Consider the following 23,213-nt stretch of genomic DNA (forward strand, 5'->3'; position numbering starts at 1 on the left):
TAGTTAGATCACTGGCCCTGGAGTCAGGAGAATCTGAGTTCAAATCTGGCATCAGATGCTTAATAATTACCTAGGTGTATGACCTTGGGCAAGTCACAACTCCATTGCCTTGCAAAAAAAATAATACATAGAAGAGACAGGATAGATATAGGGAGGAAAATTCAAAAATAGACCTAAATTAAAAGAGATAATAAGGCATTTAAAAGATAAAAAAAGATACTGTACCTAATGAAATAATATTTTTAAAAATTACAGCAAGTTTCACATTGATAAGTGTCAAAGAAAATGAACAAGCAGTTTTCAGAAGAAATCAAAGCTACTATAATCATATAAAAAACACTAGATCACTATTGGTCAGAGAAATGCAAATTAAAACTACTCTAATATCCTAGGATTCTATCCTAATACCTAGTACTATCTTAGTAGCGCACCTATCAGAAATTAAAGATACTAAAATGACAGCATGACGTGGGAAAATAAGTACACTAATGAATTGTTGGTGGAGTTGTGAATTTTTCCAGTTATTCTAGAAAATAGTTCGGAACTATGATCAAAAAAACTATAAAACTGTGTATGCTCCTTGACCCACAATACCACTGATAAATCTGTATACCAAAGAGATCAAAGGAAAGAGAAAAATAGATATAAAAATATTTAAAACCATTCTTTTTGTAGTGACAAAGAATTGAAAATTGACAGGATAGTTATCAATGCTTATGTTATATTATTGTGATGGAATACTAAAATGAAATAAATAATAATGAGGAGGATGGTTTAAGAAAAGCCTGTAAAGATCTATATGAATCACTGAAAAGTGAAATGAGCAGATCAACTGTGAAAGACTAAACTACTATAATCAAAGCAATGAACCAAGACAGTTGTGAAGGACTCATGTTAAAAAAAAATGTACCCACTTCCAAAGAGAGAAATGATGAACTCCAAGTATATATTGAAGTATAATTTGCTCACTTTATTTGTCTTGCTTTATGGTATCATAACTAATATGTAAATTTGTTTAGCATGATTTCATATGTATAATTGATGTCATATAGCTTGCCTTTTCAATGGATGGGTGAGGTCTAGAGGGCAGAGGAGAATTTGGGAATCATATTTTTTAAAAATGTTAAAAATAAATAATTTTTTAAATGTGAATATCATTCTTAGACAAAGGCCATACAAAACTAGGATAACTTGGCACTTGACTGGAGAAAACCTGAATTAGATGATTTTTAAGGTCACTTCAGGATCTAAATCTTTTATCTTTCTATAATTTTGATTTTGTAAACTTTATTACAATCAATTGTAGTTTCCTACATCAAAATTCTTTGAATTTCATATAGAAGAAAAAAATTTTCCCTACCCATAGTTGTCACTGAATATAATTCTTGATGGGATAAAATAAGATGAGACCTACAACCACACTGACTGGTAATAACACTATTTTTGTAAAGAAATGTAACCTCTACAACCAGGGAGGGACCAAGATGGCTTCCTGAAGATAGCATGCTACCAGAATTTTTCCCTACACAATTCAAAAAAAAAAAAAAGATTGAAACAAGCTTTAACAGGGACAGCTAGTTGGTGCAGTAGATAGAACATCAGCCCTGGAATCAGGAGGACCTGAGTTCAAATCCAACCTCAGACACTTAATAATTACCTGGTTGTTTGACCTTGGGCAAGTCATTTAACCCCACTGCCTTTCAAAAAAAAAGCTATAACATCTTGGAGGATCTACAGTGAAGCTTTGTCTTTTTACAGGAAAATGGGAGAAGCAAAGCTCAGCTAGGCAGGAGAGTTGGAAAAACAACAGGAAGCGTTTAACCACAGTGCAGCCAAGGTCCTGGGAGCTAGATAGCAAACCAACAGGAAGAGTCCCAACCCCAGGCAGTCTTAACCCTGGGAACACAACACTGGAGCAAAAGACAGAACTGTATAGACAGCGCCTGGGCTGCAAGCTTAACATCTTGGCCAGAGACAAGCTAGGGCTCAGACCCCCTACCCCAGCACACACACAAAAAAAAAAACTTGGAACTATACTCCCTATATCCCAGGAGCAGAGCTTAACAGTCCAAAGGAGCAACAACAATAAAAAAAAAAAACCCTGAAAGAGCACTAACCATAGAAAGCTACTATGCAGATTGAGATGATAAAAATGCTGTCTCAGAAGAAGAAAGTAGTGGCAAATTACCTACATGAGAAAGTCTCAAAGGAGTCTATAATTTGGACTCAAATCTGAAATCTCATAGAAAGAGCTGGAAAAAGAATTTAAAAATCAATGAAAAGAAGAGAAGTAGAAAAAAATGAGAGCTAAGCAGGAAAAATATGAAAAATTGACCAAAGAAGTCAACTCCATTAAAAGTTAAAATAACTTACTGGAAAAAATAATGTAATTCTTCAAAAAATCAAATCAGCTAACTAAAAAAGGAATATAATTCCTCTAAATCTCAAATATACCACCTTGAAAGGGATTGCAACTCAGAAAAAGGAAAAATTAACCTACTGGAAAAGGAAACACAAAAACTAACTGAAGAAAATAAAACCCCCAAAATTAGAATCGGACAAATAGAAATTAATGAATCTATAAGACACCATGATTCCATCAAATAAAAAAATCAAAAGACAAAATAATTGAAGAAAACATAAAGTAGTTTTTAAGAGAAACAAAATAGAAAACAGATCCAGGAGAGAAAATCTATGGGTTAGTTGTCTTCCAGAAAGCCTAGTTCAAAGAGCCTGGAAATTATCTTTCAGGAAATTATTAGGGGAAAACTGTTCCAATATACTAGATCAAGAAGAAAAAAATGTTCTTGAAAGATTACACAGAATGCCTCCAAGAAGATACCCCAGGATAAAAACATTGAAGGATTATCATAGCTAAATTCCATAATTCTCAAATAAAGAAGATATTGCAAACAGTCAAAAAGAATCAATTTAAATATAAAGGAAGGACAATCAGAATTACACAGTCTTAGCTTCAACATTAAAGGATCAGAAGATATGGAATATGTTATTTCAATGAACATAGGACCTTGGATTACTATTCTGTGAAATTCAGCATATTTTGTTCAGAAAAAGATGGATGTTCAGTGAGACAGAGGACTTAGAAAATTTCCTGATATAAAAACCAGAACTGAACAGAAAATTCAATCTTCAAATACAAGGCTCAAGAGCTGCATATAAAGGTAAACAGACAAGGAAAAAAAGAAAATTTTTATCAAAACATTAAATTGTAAACAACCCTACAAGGGAAGATAACACTTGTAACTCTTAAGAATTGTATTTCTCTTAGGATAGTTAAAGGGTTGAATATGGTTGAAAAGATTTTACTTACAGAATATAGGTATGGTCAGTGCTTATCCTTCATTATGGAAGAAGACCAAAATAACATCATTATGTTTGAGACAAATTACAGTGTGTCTTACTGTGGCTAATCAGATCATTACAAGCTCGGAATGCTCTACCACATGTTGAGCACAAATAATCCATGCCTGGGGTAGATTCTCTAAACTTATGGATGTCAATTCTGCCTTCCTTATATAGTATGCAGCACCCTCACTGATGAGGGCAGGCCATGCTGGGCTGGTCCTGTGCCAGTGTCTCCCATGTTACACAATCAATTCTAAAGTTCTTCAATGAGACCATCAGGGTGTCTCAGTATCACTTCTTCTGACCCCCTTGGTGAGTCTGCCCTATGCAAATTCTCCATAAAATGTGTTTTTTTTGGGGGGGTGGCAAGCATACATCTGGAATTCTAACAATATGTCCAGCCCATCATAGCTGAACTCTCTGTAGCAATGTCAGAATTCTAGATAGTTTAGCTTGAGAAAGTATCTTCAAATACAATAATATCTTCTCCTGCCAAGTGATCTTCACAATCTTGACATGGCACTGGTAGACTGTCCAGGTTTCACAGGTACATAATAATGAGGTCAGCACAACATCTCTGTAGACCTTCAGTTTGGTAGTCAGTCTAATACCTCTTCTGTCCCACACTTTGTTTTGTAGTATCTGAGCTAGCTCTAGTTCTGGATAGTGAACAATGCTCTCAATATTTCCCAGTCACCAGTGGAGTGAAACAAACATTTTAGCATGCTGTATTCAGCCACATTATCGAATGCCTTCACTGGTGATGAACATGGCCTCAAAGTCAGCTACCATGCTGACAGAAAATTCTTCAACTTGAAAAGGCTATAAGCCAAGACCAAAGTGGAGGGAGTGTTGATACACGATCTTCTGTTTGCAGATGATTGTGCAGTCATTGCAGCCTCTGAAGCTGAGATACAACAAAGTATAGTTTGATTCTCTGCTGCTTGTGTTAATTTTGATCTAATAATTAACACCAAGAAAAACAGGTGTTCCATTAACCAGCACCATACCATCCATATGTGGAACCATTGATTACAACAAATAAACAAGTTTTGAAGACTGTGGACAAGTTCACTTACCTTGGCAATGTCCTTTCCAAGGAGGTACACATTGACAGTGAGGTTGAACCCTTGCATTTCCAGAGCTAGCTCAGTATGGAAAGTATGGGAGAGAAGAGGTAATAAACTGACTACCAAACTGAAGGTCTACAGAGCTGCTGTGCTGACCTCATTGCTATATACCTGTGAAAACTGGACAGTCTACCAGAACCATGTCAGGAAACTGAATAGCTTCCACTTAAATTGTCTTAGGAAGATTCTGAAGATCACCTGGAAGGAGAAGATAACAGATGCTGAGGTGCTTTCTTGGGCTAAACTGCCTAGCATTCTAACATTACTACAGAGAACACAACTATGATAGACTTGCTACATTGTTAGAATGTCAGATGTATGCTTGCCAAAAAAAAAAACAAAACCCCTATTATATGGAGAACTCACACAGACCAAGCACTCACAAGGAGGTCAGAAGAAGGGATACCGAGACACCCTGAAGGTCTCATTGAAGAACTTTAGAATTGATTGTACATCATGGGAGACACTGGCACAGGACCTCCCAGCATAGTGTGCCCTCATCAGTGAGGTTTCTGCACTCTATAAGGAAGGCAGAATTAAAGTAGTTTAAAGGAAACATGACATTCATAAGTTTACAGTATCAACCCTAAGTGTTCGCATGGAATACCCAGCCTATGGTAGAGCATTCCAAGCTCGGACATACTGTAATAACATAGTGATGTCATATTGATCTTCTTCAATAACAAAAGACAAGAACCAACCAACCAACTAACAAACAACTGCATTTTAAATTCCACTGTATTGGTCCCATTAATATAACTAAGATCTATTTAAGGTTGCTTAAGCTGATACTTGTGAACCACTGGGTTTTATATATATAATGAGTTTATGTGCTAGGCATGTAATAAAGCAGTTTTAAAAGTTAAAAAAAGAAATATGTATTCTAACTCTCATCTAATCTGGTACTTCTTTCTCTTTCCCCCATAATCAAAGCTAGGTTTTCTTCAAAATGCAGTATTTTTCTTCAAATGCCTGTACAACACCAGAAGTCCTCTCCTATGACTACTAGGTCTCCTACTTCTCTCTATATTCAGAGAGAGAAGGAAGATTTGATCTACTTCTTGCTAAGCAAATCATAGACAATTGTTTCATTTTCATTTAACCTTCTTTTACCTTCTGAAATACATCTCCCCTGCCTATAATCACCCTTTCCACACTGTTATCACTGTTTTCATCCAACCTCCACAAAGAATTATACATTCCTTGATGATTTGAATACTTGCATCTTAATTTTCTTGACCACCCTTTCTCCCTGTCATGATAATTTCAATATCCACACTGACCACATAACACCTTGTCCCCAAACTTCCTCAATTCCCTAAATTTCAATTAATTTCATCTTTATCCCCACTCTAATTTTCTGCCTACACAACTACACCTTGAATCTTACCATCATTTGGAACTACTCCAAATGCAAGCTTTTGAATTTGAAACTCTTCATCTTTAAAAACAATTTTCTTATCACCCAAGTCTCTCACTCTTCACTATTTAACCGTTCAAACTCTTTACCTTCATCATGACCTCCAACTGTAGCTATGAGTCACCTCAATCTCTATTGTTTTCATTCCAATTCCTGAGTTGCCCATTATAGCTAGTGAGTCAGGAAAGAATACTAAGTTAGTCCATAATAAATTCATGTTATCAAAATTTTTTTAAAAATCATCAATAGGAAGTATATCTTATCCAAACCTTATGATGCCATCCTAGCTAATAAATATGAGACATATTGTGACAATTTAGTTCTTTCTGAAATCTATAGCAGATGTGGCTGAAGGAGGAATGGCTTTATATTCAAGTATTTGAACAAGTCCAGTAGTTAGCATTATTGATAAATTCTGAATTATCGCACAGCACAAGATAATTCCTTTAACAGAGGAGGGTTCTCCATTAACATTCTCTCTCTCTCTCTCTCTCTCTCTCTCTCTCTCTCTCTCTCTCTCACACACACACACACACACACACAGTGACACTGGACTTTGATGACACACACAAGGAAAAGTTCTTTAAGGGGAAGAATTTTTTTTTCCTTTGTATGCTCTGCACTTGGCACTAGACCTAGTACATAGCAGATACTCGATAAATGCTTGTTAAATGGAAGCAAAAGAGAAAATTATTGAGGAAAAATACCAAATTTCTTTCTTGGTGGATTTTCCAGTTTTAGAGAAAAAAAAAAGGAAATTTGTTCTCAAATTAATTACTCTGAAAATAGCTAAGCAGTGCAATAGATAGCCCATTGCCTTGGAGTTAGGAAAACCTGAGTTTAAGTCCAACAACAGAAATGTATTAGCTGTGTGACCCTGAGCAAGTTACTTAACTATGACCTCCAAAAAATAATTGTTTTTTTTAAGCCAATATAGTTCAAAAAATATTAAAAGTTTTTTTGACATACTTTGAACTTTGGGGTTGAATATAACTGATTATATGTTGTAATTTTTTTAAATTTCTAACACATTTCATGTCATAAGACTTACTATGAAATATATTTCTTTTAATTAACTTTATCATATATATGTATTTGTTTATTTTACATACTGTGCTTGAAGATAATAAACTCTATTTCTTTAAACATATTCTAAAATTTAGACCATTAATTAATTCAGATTGGGCTTTATTTATACCACAGCCACACCAAACTTCTGCCCTTCTTCTCTCCATATTATTTGAATCTTAAATAAATTATATTTCATTGTAAGGTAAGGCAAACAAAGTAGGTCCCAAAGCAAAATTATTTCTCACTGACAGTCAAAGAAATATAGAATTTTTGAGTTGAAAGGAACTTTGGACATCATATTATACAAATGTCTACCCTATACAGGAATCCACTCTACCAGACCTTGATAGTAAATCACAGAGATTCCATTCAAAAAATGGGGAGCTCACTCTGTCAAAAGGCAAAAAACAACTAGGTATGGAGAACTCAAACAGACAAAGCACTCACAAGGAGGTCAGAAGAAGGGATACCAAGACACCCTGAAGTCTCATTGAAGAACTTTAGAATTAATTGTACAGCATGGGAGACACTAATGCAGGACCTCCCAGTATGGTGTGCCCTCATCAGTGAGGTTGCTACACTCTATAAGGAAGGCAGAAGGCAACTGAGTTAAGTGTCTTACCCAAGGTCACATAGCTAAATAAGTATTAAATATCTAAGGCTGAATTTGAACTCAAGTCCTCCTCACTCTAGAGCCAATGTTCTATCTACTGTTCCATCAAGCTGCCTCTGAGACCACTAATTCTTAAAATATTCTCCCTATGTTAAGTATTCTCAATGAAATTTCCAGCTATTAATCTTAACTCCATTTCCCTTTCCCACAGAGAATAATTCCTTTCCCATAGAAATATCCAAAGGCAGATATCATTAGCTCTATCAGTCTTCTCTTCTCTAGACTAAACAAATCCAACTACTTTCTTCTATTGTTCTTTGAATGCTACAGTTCTCATACGCCTTGCATCCTAAAAATATTCCTCTGGGATAGTTTTTTTTAATATCTTAAAACATGGCACCCAGAATGGATATGTGACCCACAATTATAGAGCTTATTTATATTTTCACTTTGCTATACTTCTGTTAATGCATCCTCAGACTACATTTATCTTTTAGACTGTCCTTCATTTTTTAAGAGGGCAATGGCATAATGGGTATCCTGACTTGTGAGTGAATTGGATTAAAGTGGGGCAGAGCTGTACAAAGTCATCAGCCTCAATCTCTCTGCCTGAGTCATCAAAGTCCAGTCATAGCACAAAAGTCAAGATGACTGGCAATAGTTCAGGATGTAGTGGATGACCTTATGGTCTTTTTGACTGACCAAGCTCTATGTACTCCACAATACCTGTTTCAGTCACTTTCCTGACCATTGGAACAAATTGTTCTCATCTGCCCATTTCACCAAAGAAAGTCTTCACATATGTGAGGTAGACATTCCCATAACTGATTCATCTCCATTTTTCTCTCTAGAAGAATAGGAGGCAGTGAAGTCTCATTTTGACTTTAAGAATTTACTGATTTCATTATACTAGTAACACTAATGGAGGTCAAAACTAACAGTTTTGAAACTTTTCACTTATCTCAACCTGGGTTATCCCATCTGCCAAGATAAAACCACTGCATATGCTGCAATATCTTGGAGACACATGTGAGCATGTGAAAGAGGTAAATACTAAAGGTGGATAAGCAAGCTCTCATACCTGAGGTGCTAATCATCCTGAAAACCCTATAAATTCCATTATCTTCACTAGTTTGTACTGAATGTCTGGTCAACTAAATACTGTAGTTTTCTTTAAGATGAATGACAACTGAAATTGATCTCTCCCCATTTTATGCATATTCCATTTATTTTTTGAAAGGGAATTTGATTAGTTTGTCAGTGCCCTGCATATACATGTGAGAATCAAACATTAACTTCTATTGAATTCTCAGGTTTTAAATACTCTTATTTTTCAGCATTCTTATTTCATTCTGCATATGTTTTTATACAAGTAAAATTCAACAATTTTTGAAGACCTCAATTATCATTACTAATATAATGAAATCAATAAATTCTTAAAGTCAAAATGAGGCTTGAGTGCCTCCTATTCTTCTGGAAAGAAAAATGGAGATGAATCAGTCTTTGAAAAGGATTACAAAAACCATCTGTTCTAATACTACAGTTACAGTTGACCCTCGGAAAGTGTTCAACATTATCTGCTTTGGTACCTGCTTAGATTAGATGCTCACAAAACAAGTTCACCTTGATCTTTCACATAAAGTCCAAAGTATCTAGGGAACAAAATTTGACACAGATCTATGCCAAGGACATTTCCATTTAGGTAAGGTAGAATAAAACCCAACTTTATGAGCTGTCACCATAATCAGAAGTGCCAGAAGCATTAAGTTTACCAAGGTCTATCAGCAGAGAGCTATGGCGAACAGAGCCTACTCTGAGCAGGGGCATACTCACTGCTTAGTCATTAACAGTAGCTTCCCGACAACCTATAGGGATCTCCCCACCCTGACTTTGTCTGGAAAAATCCGGGTAATGGTCACTTTCTTCCTTTTCCTTGTCTCTACAGCCTTCAATACCTCCTTTTTAATGAAGCTTCAGAGACAGACCCAGAAGAAAGAAGAAGTGAAGAAGCTCCCTCGGATGAAAGTACTTCTTAAGCATCTGACACTAGCCAACCTATTGGAAACTGTGATTGTTATGCCATTAGATGGAATATGGAATATGACTGTGCAGTGGTATGCTGGGGAGTTCTTATGCAAAGCTCTCAGCTATCTAAAGCTTTTCTCCATGTATGCTCCTGCCTTCATGATGGTAGTGATCAGCCTAGATAGATTCTTAGCCATCACCAGACCCTTGGCTGTGAAGAGCAATGCAAAAGTTGGACACTCTATGATTGCTGTAGCCTGGTTTCTCAGTATTGTCTTTGCTGGACCACAGGTAAATATCTCTTTTTGTTGGAGTAATGGGGCTTAATGGAATACATACTCCAGATTTCTTACCTAACAGATAGGAAAGAATTTTTCAACTTTTAGGTTAGCCTCAAACTCCTTAATATCCAATCATCAGAGTATAATTAAATAGTTTATCAATCAATAAATTGATAATAATAACTAACATTTATGTAGAACCTTAAGATTTACAAACTGCTTTCTTATATGATATTGCATTGATCCTTACAATAACCCTGTGAGGTTGGTCCTGTTTTTAATCTTATGTTGCAGATAATGAAACCGAGGCTAAAAGAGGGTGATTTGCCCGGGATCATGCAATAAGCATTTGAGGGAAGACATTGATGCTTGAATAAATATATTGATACATGGATAGAATGGCTACTATAATATAGTGAGTTTCCAGGAGTATGTGATTCACAGAGAGAAAGATGTTATAATTTATCATATGTCATACCTTAAGCTATATATTTGTATATTTGGAGATGGGTTTGGGAGGAGTTAGAGTTTTCCACAAGTCAGGATTAACTAAAAAACAAAAAATAAAAAGGTAAGTTTGTGAAATTTTTAATTTTTACCAGATGCTGAGTTTGAGCTTTGTTGAACTAGACAAAGGTTCTACAGCAAGAAGGATATATGGCTTGAGTAGGAAATGGTTTTACTTGCTACAGAGAAGTAAAGTTATGATTTGAGTATGTAACTAATTAAGTGACCTAAAGAATGTGATTTATAGCATAGGACCTTCATTGGAGGCAATCATAGACAAATAGTTTTATTTCTTCTAGAAAGTTGAAAAAATCTAATGCAAATAGTAATCATCTCTAAGCAAAGGCAACTTGTATATTCTTCCTAATATACTATAATGAACCCAGGGTGCGGACCAAAGATGAGCTAACCAGCATGTACTCCACATACACTATCACTCCCATCAGAGGCTAGCCTGAGAATCTTGAACTTCCTTGGTTGTGAAAAGAAATGTCCTTAAGAAAGAAGGAGGCAGTCTGAGCTTTAGATAACTCAGTGAAGTAGGAATCAGGGTTTCTTTACTATTTCTTCAACTCAACCTCTTTGGCAAATCTAATAAATATGCCTCTAAATTTACACTGGGAGTAAGATAGTTCAAGGGTAAATTGTAAGTAATGATGAAATAAAAAAGAATAAAATCATTTTATTTCCTTGAAAAAGTAAAATGTAAATACAGATATCATCATTAGTCTCTCTATGCAGGAAAGGTTAAGTAAAATTGGTCTCTCTAAATAGGATATGAAGTTATTTTATTCAATGGAAAATTTGAAAGTCTCCATTTGAAACCAGTTCATGAAAAAGTCAAAGACTTTGCTTCTGTAAATGTGATGCCATGATTTCTTAGTCAGTTGAATTTGATGCAAACAAAATGAAATAATTTTTGAAAAAAAATTTTTTTAAAAAATGAAATTTTTTTGGAGACCAGTTTGCTCTAATTCTATGATCCTATATGTGCAACAGCCTGCTAAAGTGCTAAGGGGATAATGGAAGATAGGATATGGTCCTTAACTTCAAGTTTACAATTCAGTTGATGAGTGAGGACTAACACATGTAAAAATTAGAGGACAAGTGAGTATGTAACTTAATGGTCTAATAATAGACTTTTAGTTTATAGAAGTTCAGAGAATACACAGATTAATGTAGACTAAAATAATCGGGGATAGGCTTTCAAGGAAGAGATGAGAAGAAATGAATTTTGAAAATTTTGAGGAAGAAGAAAAAGACACAAGTTAGGAAAAGTTAGAAAAAGGAGAGCAGAGCAGAGTGAAGAGGCTCCTAGTGTAAGGAATTCATTTGAGATAATGGCAAAAAAATTGGATAAAATGCAACCAAATTACAGAGAATTTTGAAAGAGGAAGAAAGAAGTTTTGACTTAATGTGATAGGCTATAGTCATTGTAAATTTGTATTTAGAGGAGTCATTTTATGAAAATTATGCTTTAGAAAAATTAGAAATAATATAGTCAATAAGTAAGAATTTTTTAAAATACCTACTTTGTACACAATAAGGCAGCTGGGTGGCACAATGGATAGAGCACTGAGCCTGGAGTCTGGAAGACCCATCTTTCTCTGTTCAAATCTAACCTCTTACACTTCCTAGTTATGAGACCTTGGGCAAGTTTCTTAAACCTGTTTGCCTCAGTTTCCTAATATGTAAAGTGAGTTGAAGAAGGAAATGACAAACCACTCCAGTATCTATGCCAAGAAGATTCCAAACTGGGGGGGGGGGGGGCGGTGTTACAATGAGTCAGACACAACTGAAATAATTGGATAAATGAACAAAGTATTGTGCTAGGTACTAGGGATACAAGGACAAAGATGAAAACAATTCTTTCCTCAAAGAGCTTAAATTCTACTAAGACACAGGATCAGATAGATATGTAAAAAGGATCACCCATATATTCATAAATCTAAATAGCAAAAAGTAATAAGTAAACTTTTTTAAAAAAATTTAGTAACATATAAGAGCAAATGATTATACCAATCTTTCCCTGGGAATTTTATATGAATATTTAAAGAGCAATAATTCTTTATCACATTAGAAAAAATACTTTGATTAAAAGATAAGATTCCCTTTACTATAGTAGTTTTAGTTATGCAACTCAGTACAGGGGACTATGACATATAACCAAAATACCTAATGGCTTACCATTTTCCATAACTATGCCATCTAAGAATTACACATTCCCAAATGTTTTTATTTCTTCCTCTAACATTAGTATTTGTAGTCTGTGACTTATATAGTTTATTTGTAGTAACACTTGACTAGGAATTAAGAGATCTACATTTAGTTTTTGCCTTGGTTTCACTAAACTATTTTTGTTCTGTTGATTTCAGTCATGTCTAACTCTGTGAGCCCATTTGGGGTTTTCTTGGCAGTGCTACTGGAGTGGTTTGCCATTTCTTCTCCAGTTCATTTTATACATGAAGAAATGAGGCAAACAAGGGTTAAGTAGCTTGCCCAGGTTACACAAATAAGTGTCTGAGGTCAAATTTGAATCAGGAAGAGTCATCTTCCTCACTCCAGACCCAACATTCTATCTATAGCACCACCTCACTTTTCACTGAACTGCACCTTTCACTAAACTAGAATTAATTGACCTCTATCTTTCACTTTTGTATCTTCCTATACCCAAACAACCTAATCTCTATATTGGTGGTGACTTTAAATTGTTTGATGGTTTCAGAAGGAAACTGAGGCAAAGAAAGACTAGAAAAGTTAAAAATGAGAAGGAATAGCTGAGAAAGAAAAAAACAGTGAACTATTTAAAAAGTTGTATATTTTATGAAAAATCTTCTTAATCAATGACAAGGAAATTTGGTCAACTAAGTACAGTATACTTACTAACCAAGGTGTATTTATTCCACTCACATTGAAATTTATACTTACTAGGACTTAAGATAACAACTAGGTTCTTGGGAATATAATTCCCATGATTGATGCTTTTTAAAAATTAGTCAGTTGATCTTAGGTGAAGAGGTGATTTAAAATAATCTGTTGTTAGGATGTAACTACATGATAAAGGATTGGAAAACTTCCTGAATGAGGTATGTCTATGCATATCTAACTCAACATTAAATCTTTTAAATTTAGTCATTTTAAAACCATAAGAGGTACACAGAAAAAGATATTTTTGAAAATTTTTCATAAATTGGCTTATCTATGTTTATAGGAAGCATTACTTAGTGACAGCTTTATATATCAAGGCTAGCAGAGGCCAGCAGGCAAACTTTTGAGTCATTCAATAGTATTTGAGCTAAAGATATGTGAAAATATGTTTTAATGGAGCTAACAAGGCCATAAGGGTGGCACTTAGAGGACAGTAAAACATGTCACACAGGATCAATTGAAAGAACATCTGTATCTCTCTATTCCTAATTACTTCTCTAATTCAGATCTTCACCTCTTATCTATAAAAAAAAACTTCCTGAATAGTCTCCCTGCTCCCAGTTTCTCTCCTGTAATCCCCAATATATTCTCTACAAAGCTCTGACCATATCAACCTCCTCAAAAAACAAACAAACAAACAAAAACCAACCCAGAAGAGGGGTATATGAAATCAATGGAATATCATTTCACCATTAGAAATGTTGATTATATGGGGAGGCTAGGTGGCATAGTGGATAAAGTACCGGCCTTGGAGTCAGGAGTACCTGGGTTCAACTCCGGTCTCAGACACTTATTACCTAGCTGTTTGACCTTGGGCAAGCCACTTAACCCCATTTGCCTTGCAAAAACATAAAAAAAAAGAAATGTTGATTATATTCACACACATAATATATATAATACATAATACACATATACTACATACATAATACAACACAAAATACACATAATATATACAATAAATAATAACAATGCAAGTGAAAATAGCACTAAAAGGAAGTGAATTCAGACCAAGTAATAAAACACACTTCTCTCCTCTTTTAAGGGAGACTATCAGTATAAAATGTTCCAACTCCAAATACGATGGCTTTCAAGTTTTGCTTGACTGTTTTTTTAGTTTTTTTATGACAAGAGAAGGTTCTCTGCATGGAAGAGGTATTATTGGATGACAAAGGTGCAAGAAAACAAAAAGCATCAACATTTTTTAATTTGGTGGCACCTCAGCATCTACAAACATAAACTACTTATCCTGACATTTAAGATCCTCTAAAATAGGTTCCCATTCCCACCTACTATTTCAGTCTTATTTTATGTGACTGTTCTTCAAAAAAGCTCATACTTCCCCTTGCCTCTATCCACCCCACTTTAGGATTCTCTAACTCTTCAATTTTCTCTGTACTCTGTTTATTGTTCATATAGTGAAACAAATCCCCACCACCTACCTCTCCCACCCCCAGTAGAATATGATCTCCTTGAAGTCATTGTTGTCTTTTTGGTCTTTGTACTTCTCCAGAAAAATAACCCAGTGCTTTACATAGACACCAAATAAATATTTGTTCGATTGTTAGATTAAAAAGAAATATTATGGAAATACAACCGATGGGGTAAATGGAGTTACATGGTATCTGGTTTCAAATATCTGAAAGGTTATCTTGTGGAAGATGCATCTTACTTATTCTGTTTGGTCCCCTAAGTAGACATAATGGATGGAAGTTGCAAAGAAGCATATTTGGGCTAGATATAAGGAAACTTCATACATGATTAAAATTCACCAAAAGAAGAATAGGTTAAACAGGGAACAAACTTCCCCTTTTGGGAAGTTTTCAAGCTGGGTGTGAATAATCTTTTAATCTTTTGGGGGGGGGATTTGTAGATGAAATTTGTGGTCAGATCTCTGACATATTGTGATTCTGAAGGAAAATGCATAGGTACAGCTACTTTTTTCTAAGTAGTAAAGATAAAATACAGATTTCTAAGTCATGGAAGAAAGCTAGTAGGAGGAGACTAGCACTGATAGTAATGAGCCTAGGGAATAAAGGAAGTAGAAATATGAAAAAAAATTAAGTGAAATTTAAAAAGAAATAAGGCATTACTTCCAGGGAAGTCACAAGCTAGACTAGCTCCCTAGCTTCCCTTAACAAAAACTATAGAAATACTGACAAAAGAATACTGAATTTGAAGTCAAAAGGCCAAGGTTTAAATTGCATTCCTCCTAAATACCCCTAATGTGATCTTAAACACATCACAACTTCTCTCAGCCTCATATTTCTCGTCTGTAAAATGAAGGAGTTGGACTAGCCAAGTACTGGAGCCTTTTCAGACTACGAAACTATGATCCTGTGAACTTGAGGGATCACACACACACACACACACACACACACACACACACACACACAGAGGTGGCAATGGGGGAGGAGGAAAGAAATTAAAAATAAAGTACCAAAAATTCCTTCCAACTCTAAATCTCTGACTCTATGATTCAAATTGGTCTGTTATTTTCTAAGCTCAATTTTCAGATCCTGCCTCAGAGTTTTTGCCCAGGCTTCCCTATATCTCCTCACCTCATTCTCTCAGATTCCTTAGTTTTTTCAAGGCTCAGTGCAGACTTGATCTTCTTCTTTGTAAGTGTTCTCTCTCCTTCCTCAAATGAACTTTTTATAACACACATATATATGTTATAAACAAATATATATTAATATATATGACCCCCCCTCAGTTAGATATACTCCTTGAAAGCAGAGCACCTAGTACATCATAGGTACTGATTAATTACTTGGAATTGAACAGAAACAAGATGGAGCTGATCAAGCTAATGAAACATTCTCTTCCAGGAGCAGGGTGGAGAAAAGTAGAGAAAGGACCTTGAGAGAGAGGATCAGAATCATTGCAGCTATGTGAATATACCATTCTAACCAATGGATCATCTGCTTCTTTTTCTCACCACCATTTTCTTTCTTCTATTCTCCTGTCCCCTCAAAAAAAAAAGTAGTTGAAGAAGAATGGGAGTAAGGAAACACAGAGGTGGAAAATTTCCATGTGAAAAAAATTAAGAAAAAGAATAAGGAGAAAGTGTTGAAAGTCTACTGAAGGGGTGGCTAGGTGGCGGTGGATAAAGCACCAGCCCTGGAGTCAGGAGTACCTGGATTCAAATCCATTCTCAGACACTTAATAATTACCTAGCTGTGTGGCCTTGGGCAAGCCACTTAACCCCATTTGCCTTGCAAAAAAACTAAAAAAAAAGTCTACTGAATCTCTAAAACATCACAAAGAGTGTTGAGTTCACTGAATCCCTAAAATAACAATTTATGGGGTAACAATGAGAAATCATCTGGCATAGTAGCTAGGGAGCCACTATAATATCAAGTCCCACCTCTGATATATACTGACTATATGACTCTGGGGGCAAGTCCCTTAAGTTTTCAGGGCTCTAAGCAACTCTCTAAGACTCTAAGTTGGAGAGCCTATTCCAACCCTTATGAGTAAGGTAATTTTTTAAACTAATGAAATCAGAGGTTCAGTCCCAATCCCTATCTTTATGGGAAGCAACACCTCCAGCAATGGAAAATGGTCTTTAAGTATTTGACAATAACTATCACAGTTTTATACAATCTTTCCCATCCAAAGATAGTAAAAAAAATAGGACTAGATTACATAAAAATCTGCAAAAATCTCTACATTAAAAACAGTGATAGGGAATTATATTATAAGAAAAACACCTTGAGGAAAATATTTTTAATTAATATATCAGATAAAATCTTAAAGTGTTTAATGTAAAATAATTTTAAAAAATAAAGTGTATAATGTGCCAACAAATATTCAAGGGCAGCAATAAATTACTACTAGTCAAAAGATATAAACAGAACATTTACAGAACAAAAAGGAAACTGTAAATAGTCATTTTTTTTAAAAAAATGTACAATTCTAATCAAAAGATATAAACAGAAATTTACAAAATAAAAAGGAAAGGGAAAGAAGGAAGGAAGGAAGAAGGAAGGGAGGGAGGGAGAGAGGGAGGAAGGAAGGAGAGAAAAGAAGAAAGAAAAAAGGTAACTGGATTGTCATTCATTCATTTTTCTTTCTTGATGTTAACACTAATATTATGATCACTCGACTCCCTCTAGTGGGTTATATTAGTAATTGATTTGTTTTGGGTTTTTTAAGTTCTGAAGGCTTGTGTTTTTACTTTGTCACAAATCAACATTTAAGTGGTAGAAAAACAAAAATTGTATTCTTCTTCCTTCTCTGTATCTGTTTTCTCATTTGTAAAATAAAGGGGTTGGACCTTTAAGGTCCTTTCCAACTCTAAGTCTTTGATTCTAGAATCATACAAAACTTTGACATTTAATTAAAATTTGGTTTTAAGTTAGTTTAAAAGGAGTTGAAGCAAATGTACCTTTACTTAGTATATTTACCAATAAAGAAAAAGAAAAAACTCAAGAAAGTCAAGAACTATTAAAAGTTTAATGTAGAGTAGAAATTGATTCTGTGATTTCACTGGCATAAGGAACTCCTTTCCATGAGAAATTCCCTCTACTAAAGCCAGTGGGTATCTTCTCTGAAATCAACAGTTTGAAATTTGAAAGTTAATTTGTTTGTCTGGAGTCACACAGCCAATATATGTCAGAAGGCAGACTTGAACCTTTATCTCTCCTCACTCTAAGGTCAGCTCTCCATCCATTAGATCAAAGACAGAGACTGGCCTGTGGGTCATTTGGTCTGGTGCCTGCAACCATAGGCAGGACTGGAAATTCAATAAATCTAGGAGCTTTTTTAGGGGTGAATTAATTAAATACTTGGTCAAATATAGCAGATGTTATAAAAGTTCAAATGACTCTTGGCAGGAAAAAAAAGGTTCCCCATACCTGTATTAGATGTTAGGAATATAATATATTGGGAGTTTTTAATGTAAACAGAAAAAAATGCTAAAGTAACCACACATTTTAAAATTAGTACCAGCCCCACCATATAATGGCTTTAAAAATTCACTAACAAATCTTGCCTCATGTATTCCTCTTTCTAGCTAATAGGTCTGCCTACCTCTACCTACAAAATCTATCCACACTCCAATCCATCCTTCATTCAGTCACCAAAGTGATTGTCTTTCTACTCAATAAACTTCCAGTGCCTCATGGAACAAAGAAAAATGTGCTCCATTGGATATTCAAAGATCTTTGTAACCTACCCACTTCCTACCTTTCAAATATTCTTACATCTTACTTCCTTACACATGCTCTTAGATTCAGTGAATCTGATCCCCTGGCTATCCATGAATAAAACATGTCATCTCTGGGCTCTGGGCATTTTTTTCTGTCTCCTAGGCTTAGAATGTTCCACCTCCTTTGCTCTGAATACTGGCTTCCCTCTAGCCTCCGTAAAGTTCCAACTAAAATCTCACCTCCTATAGGAATTTTTCTCCAACCACTATTAACTTCAGTGCCTTCTCTCTCTGCTAATTTTATGTGTGGGTGTGGGTGTGTGTGTATGTATATATGTGCACGTATTACATGTATGTGTGTGTGTGTGTGCTTGCTCCTCTATTAGAAGGTGAACTCCTAGTCTGGCTTTTGCCATTTTTGTATTGCCAGCACTTAGCCCAAATACCACATGGTATTTGTTTAATAAATATTGATTGATTAATTAGAAGAGGAAACTGATAGTAGAGGAGATTAAGTGCTGGATCTGGAATCAGTAACCTCAGATACTTATCTCTGTTATCCCCTGGTGAATCATTTAACTTGTTTGCCTCAGTTTCCTCAATTGTATAATGGAAATAATAACAGCACCTGCTTTATAGGTGTGTTGTAGTGATTGACTTTATTTTTGTACTTTTAAAGTACTTAGAACAGTGTCTGGTGCATCCTGGCTCCTATGTAATACTTATCCCACTCTTCTCTCCTTCAATAAAATTAAAAATAACGTTAATGACTTTAAAGTTTAAAAATCCCTCTACATATATTTTCTCATTTGATCCTAACAACCCTGGAGGGTAGCTGCTACTATGGTCCACATTTTACAAATGACAAAAGTGAGTTCTAGGGAGGTGCTATCATTTTGCCATGTGCACAAAGCTAATAATTGTTTGTGGCAGGTGTAGAACTCAGTTCTTTGAGGCTCCAGACCCAGGACTCTTTGTGGCACTACAGCTTTGGTTTAGTTATATGTACTTTATGAGTTACTTACAATCGAGTATCTTGGTTATAATCTCTTGACCTTTAGATTCTGCAGGCACTTCCCTTTGTCCCCCATAAACACAAGGAATTTTACCTGAGTAACTTGTTTTTAGTCTTCCTGATTATTATTATCTATGCCAGTCTCTGCTGCCAAATCTCAGCAAGTAACTGCTAAGTTCCCGAGACAAGTACTCTTTCACAATTACCCTTTAACTTCTTTGAAGGTAGCATCAGGGGGTCATTTTAAACAAATGTTAATCATCTGTGGAGATAATTTTAGCAAGTGCATTTTAAAAGTGTGATCTAAGACAGAGAAAGTTTTCAGGAAGAAACTACACCCTCAGAACACCAGATCACTTTTTTATTTTAAATTCCCTTCTACAGTTATATATTTTCAGGATGATCTATATAGAGGATATCTCTGGACAGACAGGAATTTTTTCTCAATGTGTGACACACTGCAGTTTCCCACAGTGGTGGCAGGAGGCCTTCTATAACCTCATGACCTTTAGCTGCCTCTTCATTATTCCTCTTCTCATCATGCTGGTGTGCAATGCTAAAATCATCTTCACCTTGACACAGGTCCTTCATCAAGATCCCCATGGTATGTACTATTTACAATTTTTATGAATATTGAATACACAGTTGTTGAACAGGAATGATTACTGTTGAATTGACCGGTGAAATCCTGACCAGTCCCAGGATGGGACAAATCCTGCCTCACCTCTGTGTGGCAGTTATTCTAGGATATTTTTTCCAGCATGGTTATTTACTCCTCCAGGACTCCCTTTTCCCCTACTAAAGAGACTGTCTCTTTCTTACTGAGATATATCACCAATCACTCAGTTACTTAAAAGTTACCTTCTAATCAAGATATTTGCGTCCTTTTTAAACTGTGAAATTCCTGGGGAAAATTTTACAAATTGGACAGATTTCTGAAAATAATCAAAATATTTCCTGTGGCCTTGGAGACAACAGAATTACTTAAAGAAAGCTTAAGTTTTCACATTCAAAATTCTTCAACTCAACACTTGAGTTCCGCAGAGTTGGACATCACAGAAAAATATTATCGAATATATAATTCATCTATTATCTCTGCAAATCCTACAATTATGGCTATTCCTCTCAAAGCTAACATGTTAAAATACTTGTTAATCTATGAAAAACTCTCTATATGGAACCAAGAGGATATTTTGCTGAATAGTGAAATAAATGATACATAGTTATCCTTGGTAATACTTTAACAAAAGAATGTATTACAAGGAATATTAGACTTTAACAGATGATTATGTTAAAAGGAATGCTAACAAGATTGGACTAATCATTCTCAATAGAAAATATATTTTAGAGGTGGCTAGGTGCCACAGTGGATAGAGCACCAGCCCTGGAGTCAGAAGTACCTGAATTTAAATATGACCTCAGACACTTAAAGATTACCTAGCTGTGTGGCCTACGGCAAGCTACTTAACTCCATCTGTCTTGCAAAAACCTAAAAAAAAAAAAAATTTAAAAAAAGAAAATATTTTTTAAAAGTATTTTACTTCAGTATTTTGAAGTTGCTGACACAAAAGACTTAGAGAGATCTCCCCAATCCCTAAACACATAAAATAGTAAATATGATTTGATCAGTAAAAGTGCAAAAAATATATTTTTAATCAAACCTTCTTAAAAGTTTGTCTATCGTCCCACTCTTTCATCATGCTGGTCTGCAATGCTAGAATCATTTTCATCATTTTCATATGTTCTTCATTCAAATAGTGTTCTTTCTTTCATAGTTTCAGTACAATAGATGCTAAGAAATGAAAGAATGAAATGAATAAAGAGATAGATTAATTTCCTGTTTGAACACAGAATTTGAAAATGAAGAGATGGAACACTGAACAGAAAGTTAGAAGGCAATAGAGAAATATAGGATATTAAACAATTATTATCAAGATAGATGCTAAATTCCCTTAGATTCCTATGCTGAACCAGATGTTCTTTCCCTCTTTGTGCTCTCTCACATCTTTTTATTTCTGTAAGAAAATATTGTCTATAGTCCATAAAAAAGGTAAGTCTCAGATCTATCATTTATCTTTTCAAGAAAGAGTCAAAAGCATGTCATGTCGGTTTTTCCATGACTTCTAGATTCCATAAAATCTTAGAACATCCTCAAAGGCTCTGTCAATGATTAGAAACAAGAAAAATTTTCAAATGTCTTTCAAATAGGAGAAGAGTCAAATGAAGAAGCTAATTTCTTCATATTTTTATTACTTGCATTTCAATTATACATAAGCATAGTAAATTAATATCCAACAAAAGTCCTACTCAGAAATCAATATTACAGAAGTAAAATTCTGACTAATTAAAAGAATGTATTCTTCTATGTCTATGGCTTCTTTTCACCAAGTATAGGTAACTAAGAAATTTTGAAAAAAAATGTTTTCTTGATTTCAGGAATCATTTATTTTTTGAGAGAATAAACCTATGTGATTTTTCAGGCTAGTTGTTTTAAAATCATAAAATTAAGGCAGCTATGTGGCAAAGTGGATAGAGTAAAGGTCTTGGAATCAGGAGGAACTGAGTTCAAATGTGACCTCAGACACTTAATAATTACCTAGCTGTGTGACCTTGGGCAAGTCATTTAACCCCATTGCTTTGCAAAAAGAATAAAAATTTTTAAATAAAGTAAAATCATAAAATTAGATTCATGTCTCAAATGTAAATGTGTCCTCTATCACTTAAATTCAAGAGCATTTCTAAGCTATAGTTAGATTCCTTAAAAATTAAGTCCTAAACTTAAGGAAGGCAGCCTGTTGAAATAGGTCAAAGAGTTGACTTTAAAAGACATGTTACTGATAAAAGAAAAGAGTTCAGTGTAAAGAGACCAATAATTATGGTCAAATACAAAAATATCACAAATTTTAAAAGTACTGTGAAATTTAATCTTTTCCACATTTTATCAAACTTTAGGAAAACTGAGATAAAAAATACTTTTCCAAAAAAAGAGTATTATTGTTATTATTTAAAGTAGCTTGATGGCTACTAGGAGAGGTTTTTGGATTGGGGGAGGGGAGGCACAGTGTTTGGAATTCATTTGTGTTGTTTTAGATTGTATTCTGCTTCTTGCTGAGTTTCCCAGTATTAATGGAAATGAAGTATGTGGTTTTTTTTTTCTTTTTTAATAGAACTGCAACTGAATCGATCAAAGAACAATATCCCAAGAGCACGTTTAAGGACATTAAAGATGACTGTAGCTTTTGCCACTTTATTTACTGTCTGCTGGGCTCCCTATTATGTTCTGGGAATCTGGTATTGGTTTGATCCAGAAATGCTAAACAGGGTATCTGATCCAGTAAGTCACTTCTTCCTTCTCTTTGGTTTATTAAACCCCTGTTTTGATCCACTTATATATGGGTATTTCTCTCTATAATTTTGTCTATCTACATAAGAAAAATGAGAGAAGTAATTAGCCATGATAAATAATAATTTAAAAATTTAGGAATATAACTACACATACTAACACAGCAGCCTTCATAAACCATTTATCCCTTCCTTTCCCTTCCAAAAGGTTCTTTGTCAGAGTCCCAGTTAAGAGCAACTCTCAGTTCTATATATCCTAACTTAATTTTCATTATTCAGAAAGGTTTACAGTTGCCAGAAGAGGGAAGTTCAATAAAGTTTTAGGAGGTTTTCTGCCATGAAAACAGTCTAAAACTTGATTTC

At 34.7% G+C, this 23,213-nt stretch overlaps 1 protein-coding gene across 1 annotated transcript; it reads left to right on the forward strand.

The window, feature by feature from the left end:
* Window positions 1-9,394: 9,394 nt before the first annotated feature.
* On the forward strand, window positions 9,395-22,920 carry GNRHR (gonadotropin releasing hormone receptor). The gene is made up of 3 exons (XM_074227449.1): window positions 9,395-9,916; window positions 19,893-20,112; window positions 22,676-22,920. Exons 1-3 carry the CDS (start codon window positions 9,395-9,397, stop codon window positions 22,918-22,920), a joined length of 987 nt encoding a protein of 328 aa, XP_074083550.1.
* The last annotated feature ends 293 nt before the right edge of the window (window positions 22,921-23,213 follow it).

This window comes from Macrotis lagotis, chromosome 3 (assembly GCF_037893015.1).
Source record: "Macrotis lagotis isolate mMagLag1 chromosome 3, bilby.v1.9.chrom.fasta, whole genome shotgun sequence".
Lineage (NCBI taxonomy): Eukaryota > Metazoa > Chordata > Mammalia > Peramelemorphia > Peramelidae > Macrotis > Macrotis lagotis.